This window comes from Sorex araneus, chromosome 6, assembly GCF_027595985.1.
Source record: "Sorex araneus isolate mSorAra2 chromosome 6, mSorAra2.pri, whole genome shotgun sequence".
In the NCBI taxonomy this organism is placed as follows: Eukaryota; Metazoa; Chordata; class Mammalia; order Eulipotyphla; family Soricidae; genus Sorex; species Sorex araneus.
Window position 1 is genome coordinate 138,047,668 of NC_073307.1, and position 6,000 is coordinate 138,053,667.

Here is a 6,000-nt window from a genome sequence, read left to right on the forward strand (position 1 = left end):
AAATGATTTCTGCCACGGGAATTATTCACTGGGGATTAGGTTTTCTCGTGATTGTTTTAAAGCTGCTGTTTGGGAATACCATTTATTTAACATAGAATTCACCTGTTTGCAGTTAGCAGCCGTAAATTTTGTAAATGTGACTCAATTCGTGCTGCCACGTCAGTTCTAAACGCAGCCCAGACGCGCGCGCACGTGTGTGTGTGTGTGTGTGTGTGTGTGTGTGTGTGTGTGTTACCAAGGGATGTCCCAGCACCCATCAGTGGACATTCTGCCTCCATGCCTTTGCCTTTGCAGGACATGTCATGTAAATGTAATTGTGCATGCACCCCTGTGCCCTTTGTTTCTCTTTTGGGCTTGGCACACGGGTTCAGAGGGTCCTGCGGGTTGTCGCATGAACTTAGCTCTCGGTAGGGTCAGATGACTCTCGTGTGTGCCTCTACCCCCTTTGGTTCATTCTCGCACCAGCGGAGGGAGCAGCGTGGGCGGGTGGCGCTCCCGCGCCTCTGCAGCGGGGCGGGCCAGAGAGTGGCTGGGAGCCGCAAGGATGAGCGCCGAGGGTCACCCTCTCTCCTTTTCTCTCCCGGGTGCTGTTCCGCAGAGCCGGGCAGCGGGCAGGTGTTCGTGACTTCGGAGAACCAGCTGGTGTACTACCCCAGCATCACGTACGCCATCATCGGCAGCTCCGTCATCTTCGTGCTGGTAGTGGCGCTGCTGGCGCTGGTCCTGCACCACCAGCGGAAGCGGAACAACCTCATGACGCTGCCCGTGCACCGGCTGCAGCACCCGGTGCTGCTCTCGCGCCTGGTGGTCCTGGACCACCCCCACCACTGCAACGTCACCTACAACGTCAACAACGGCATCCAGTACGTGGCCAGCCAGGCCGAGCAGAACGCTTCGGAGGTGGGCTCCCCGCCCTCCTACTCAGAGGCCCTGCTGGACCAAAGGTGCGTGAGACTGGGGGGAGGGGTGCGGGGGGAGGGTGGGGGGTGGGGGAACGCGTCCCAATTCAGGGAGAGCTTTTAATTTTTTTATTTTACTTTTTTTCTTTTTATTGGTCACTGTGAGATACAGTGACAAAGCTTTTGTGATCTGATTTCAGTTCTAGTCTCCACACCCATCCCTCCACCACGGTACATTTCCATCACCAATGTCCCCAGTGACCTCCAGCTTGCCCCACCCCCCACCTTCTCTCTGTATGGCAAGTACTTTCTCTTCTCTCTCCTCTCTCTCCCTCTCCTCTCTCTCTCTCTCCTCTCTCTCTTCTCTCTCTCTCTCTCTCTTTCCCCCCTCCCTCCCGCCCTCCTCCATTTGGCCATTATGGTTTGCAGTGCAGATACTGAGAGACCATGATGTTTGGTCCTTTACCCACTTTCAGACACATCTTCCAGAGTGGTCCCCTCCAACCATCATTGTCATAGTGGTCCTTTCTCCTGTCAGGGAGGGTTTTCAAAGCCTGCACTCGGCTCCCAGCAGCTGCCTGGCATCCACTGAGTCATCCAAAAAGCGTCAGTTGTAGCACCTTTTCAGGGGAGAGGGCAGAGCCCCCCCCAACCAGTGCTCAGGGAGCCCCCCAGGGCCAATCCTAGTCATACTCTGCTCAGCCAACTAGGACAGGTGAGTGCACAGGCCCATTGTGATACTGCTAGGTGTAGTTGTAGGCATAGAACTGGGGTCCCTGCCATAAGGACAGTCACCCCTAACTCCTGCGCTGTCTCCCCATCACCTCATAGCAGTTCACCTACCCACTAAGGGGGGGGTCTATGTGTGCCTCAGTTTTAGAGCTGAGGAAACCTGGGTGCCAGGATTTCAGCAGATTCGCAGATACTGTTGTTCAAATGTGTCTCGTTTATTTTAACATTGAGGAAAAAGTCACAGTGATGCTGAACTGACTTAACTCCAAGACCTCCTTGTCATTCCATGGAAAGTCACAGTTTCCAGGAACCTGTGGTGTTGTTAGGAGAGGACTTTGTCCTTTGTCCAAGGACCCACCATTAGGATCCTCACTGAGACCCCTGCTCCTCCCTGGTCATTCCACCAAGGCACACAGTCAGACCACTGGGCTCTCGGGCCTCCCCTGCTAACAGCGCTAGGTTTGCTTACTATTTGTCCCCAGTTGATGGATGAGTGGATGGGTGATGAATGAATTGATGAATGAATGGATCGATGATGGATAGGGGATGGATGGATGATGGATGGATGAAGAGTGAGTAGATGGATGAATGAATGAAAGAATGATGGAACAAATAACTCCCTTGACTTTATAAAATAAATTGTTAGTGAAATAGAGTAGTCTCAAGCTCTGGTAAGCAGGAGAGCCCTCGTTACAAGTGGAGTGGTACAAAACGCTCCAGTGTATAAAGTCAAGAAGCAGAGTTCTGTGGTTGGAGCAAGTAGTGAGCCCAAATCCTCCCCCGCCTCCTCTGGGGATGCCGAGAACCCACGCTGGCTGTCCCTGGATAGGTGCCCTCTGAGGGCCCTTGGGGTTGCAAGATCCTCATGCCCTACCCCTTGGGAATCCTGCTTTGCAGCCCACTTCCTGTGACCCTGGAGCGCCGTGTGGCAGAGGGTAAGGGGAGGGTGGCATTTTGCAGGGGAGCCTGGGGTCCTCTGAGAACCTCCCCACTGGCAGCTCTGACAATGTTTAATCTTTCTTTTCCCTCCTAGCGGGGAACTTCCAGGGCAGTGCCCCGGCTCTCTCACAGAGATGTTAGTTAGGAGTGGGTGCAGGACCCTCACGCACTGCTCTTGGCTTTCTTTGGGGCATTCGGTGTAGAGTTAAACTGCTGAGTCTGCAGGACTGGGGGGACATAGTGTGGGGGCTAAGGGACATGCCTTGCACACATTCTGGTCCCAGTTTTATCCTCCTAGTGCCATCCAATATTTTCTCATGATTTGTGATCCTTTGCAAATCACAGACCTATCCCCTTGCCTCAGTATCCACCCTAGTGCCCACGGGGGATGCTTGGAGGCATGACACCTGACTCCGCCTTCGGAGGAAAACCAAGAAATGAAATGTCTTCTCTGTGATTTCTGTGACCAGTGAGCTTTCCGGAAGAAACCCCCAAATTCTGTGAAATGTCAGAGGCTCCATCAAAACCCCTGCCCGGTCTCTTGGCCCCTGTGGCTTCTGACTGATGCATGGCACCCCCCACACTGCACTCACCCAGAGGCTTCGTCACCCTCGGTCAGCCCCAGCCAGCCCAGGCACAGCGCCCGGGTTGTGACATGGCAGGTCGCTGTTTTTGCAACTCCCAAGCTTGGCTTGATTTGGACTTGGAGGGAAAGCCTCCATCTGAGTATCCTTCTGCAGTTGGCTCTAACAGACTCTCTTCCCCCTCTTTCCCGAACCCTCCTGCCTTTTTTTCTCCGCAGACCTGCATGGTATGACCTCCCTCCACCCCCCTACTCTTCCGACACCGAGTCCCTGAACCAAGCGGACCTGCCCCCTTACCGCTCCCGGTCGGGGAGTGCCGACAGCGCCAGCTCCCAGGCTGCCAGCAGCCTCCTGAGTGTGGAAGACCCAGGTCACAGCCCCGGGCAGCCCAGCCCCGCCGAGGACGCCACTGAACCCAGGGACTCAGTGCTCAGCGCGGGCCCGGAAGAAGAAGTATAACACCCCGCAACACCAGCGTCCACACGGGTTCATCTGCTCTGACTCGGTACCTTGCTGACCACCTGCGCTCATGGGAAGCTCACTCTTCCAGGTGCTCAAGGAGCGATGAGGGGCAGGGAGGGGCGCATCTCTCCATTCCCCTCCTCCCTCAGATTTTAGGGTCGTTCTGTAGAGAGCGACCCGGCATTTTTTTTTCTGACCTCTCAGTTGATAACCTCTTGGAGGCGACAGGAACCCCCAGGACCACAGCTTGACTTGACACATTCTTCAGTTGCCCGTGGGACCCGGCGTCAGAAACAGCACACGAATTTGCAGGTCGCGGGATAAAGAGACTCTCAGTCCCCCTTGAGCAAACAGTGTTCCTGCACCGAGTGGCTGCTTCTTTGGGGACTGGTTCTTCAGAGCTCCGTGATAGGGGCTGTGGATAGAGGTTCCCACCCGGAGGCATCACGGTTGGCCCGAGGACGGGGACCTGCTGCCAACGCCACGTCACACGGGTCTCACCAGTGCTTTCAGTTTGGCCAAAGAAAACTTCTGCCTTGAGTTTTTGCCCCTTTGGTAACTAGCAGTGTCATTGCGATCCCCGCAGCCAACAAAACTCTTGGAGAGACTCAGACCTTAGAAACGAGCCCGCCCATCCTCTTTGGGAGAGCGTTCTCTGGCAGCGTCACCCCCGAAGAGACAGGAACCCCAGACCGTGACAAGAAATGAGTCCTCAACTTGTTCAATACAGGCTGCTCAAAGCCATTGAGCTTTGTTCTCTGGTTCTACAATCCCTTCCCTTGGGGACTAGATTGCCCCCGCTTCTGGGAGTGGTAGGGAAAAATAGGAGCCCTGTTGAGTTGGCTTCGCCCTTGGTCTCTATGCCCGAGTTTGCCTCACCCAGCTGGCAGAATCCCCAGGGTCTCCCCTGTGTTCCCTCCACAGCCGAAAGTCTCTGATAGTCTGTGCCTTGGGACTCAAGGACACTGGTTTCTAACCCACATGGGACCTGGATTCAGTACCTCTCCGCCAGGGCTTCCTCATTCTTGGCTGCCCACACATTCTTGCCCAAAGCCCCCCGGCCCAGTTTAGGGTTTGGATGCAGTGAGGAGGTACTGAATATCAGGTCCCTCCTCAAGGCCCATGAGTTTCTCTGAGCAGTGTGGACTGTCGACATTCGGAGTCCAGATTCGCCTTGTGGACTCCATGCCCTTCTCCCTAAACCTTTAAGAAATGCATTTGAAACAGTGTGGGTTTCCCTCCCCCCTTCTAGTTAAGGGATTATTTATATGTGTATAGAAAAGCTTTTTTTTTTTCTCAACTTTTAGTGATATCCAAAGAAAGATGGAAGAGGAAGATTCCACCCTGGTCGCACGTCATGCCAATGACAGGGCATCCATCTGGCTGGCCTGTGTGCTGGGCACGCGTGCATGGTTGCACTTTGAGTTATTATTTATCGAATTCTTGGAGGGTGAGGGAGGATGCCCTCTCCCAGGGTCTCCCAGTCTGTGTGTGTTGGCCCTCCTCGGTCCCTCCTGCTCTCACCACGGGGCCCGCCCCCTCCGGAAATAATGGGGGAACAGGGGATATCAGCCACCAGCTGATGGGGAGCAGTGGCAAAAACAGGTACCGCCCCTCTCTGCAGCTTTTGCCCATTCAAAGGCTTCTTCAAAAACACGAAGAGAAAGCTCAGTAACCTCTTTGATGCTGATTCAAATAGAGCCTGCAGGAGGGGGGAATGAAGTGGATTCAATGATCCTGTTCTGTAGACTTTATCTTTCTTTCTCTGTGTCAAACACAAAGGGAGTTGCAGGAAAGCTAGGCACTTGATTTTTTTTTTTTTGAAGTCAGGGAAACTCTTTGCTCTCATCTTTCCCTCTTAAAAACCATGCATGAGTTATTGGCAGAATAACCAACTAAAGAATAGCCACCAAAGTGTGGGAGGGACTCTGGCTAACAATTTCATCTCCTGTGAGTCAGAATGACTATTTCTCCCTCCCGTGGGCCCCCTTTCTGGTGCTCCTAAAGTTGTTGAGAGGTAGGGATTCTAGTGTTAATTAATTGGGTTGGCATTAATCTCATTGCTTTTCTCCTTCCAAGCCTCTTAGGAAAAACAAATGGTTTGGGCAGATAAGGGAAGCTTGTGACTGTTGTTGTTTTAAAAGCAAACACAAGAACATGTTTTTTAAAACAAACACAGGAAAATTTTTATTATCGATTTGATTTTTTTTAATGACTGATTTTTAAAAGAGATAAGGAGAACACCAAAGCAGCAGGGTTTCTCTTGGGTTTTTCCTCTTCTACTCGAGATAGCAAATATGTGTCCAGGAATATTTTTTAAACTCCTTCCAACCAGAATATTTTTTGATACCTTGCCTAAATCTATGCCCATCCCAGCTTCATCT

General features: G+C 52.8%; 1 protein-coding gene across 2 annotated transcripts in view; it reads left to right on the forward strand.

The window, feature by feature from the left end:
- LDLRAD3 (low density lipoprotein receptor class A domain containing 3) overlaps positions 1–4,467 on the forward strand; it is a 281,818-nt gene extending 277,351 nt beyond the window's left edge. For both annotated transcript variants that reach the window (XM_055142208.1, XM_055142209.1), the window contains exons 5-6: positions 599–944; positions 3,373–4,467. In XM_055142208.1, coding sequence (XP_054998183.1) covers positions 599–944; positions 3,373–3,613 — 587 coding nt within the window. In that variant the 3' untranslated portion in view covers positions 3,614–4,467. The remainder of the gene's footprint in view (positions 1–598; positions 945–3,372) is intronic.
- The last annotated feature ends 1,533 nt before the right edge of the window (positions 4,468–6,000 follow it).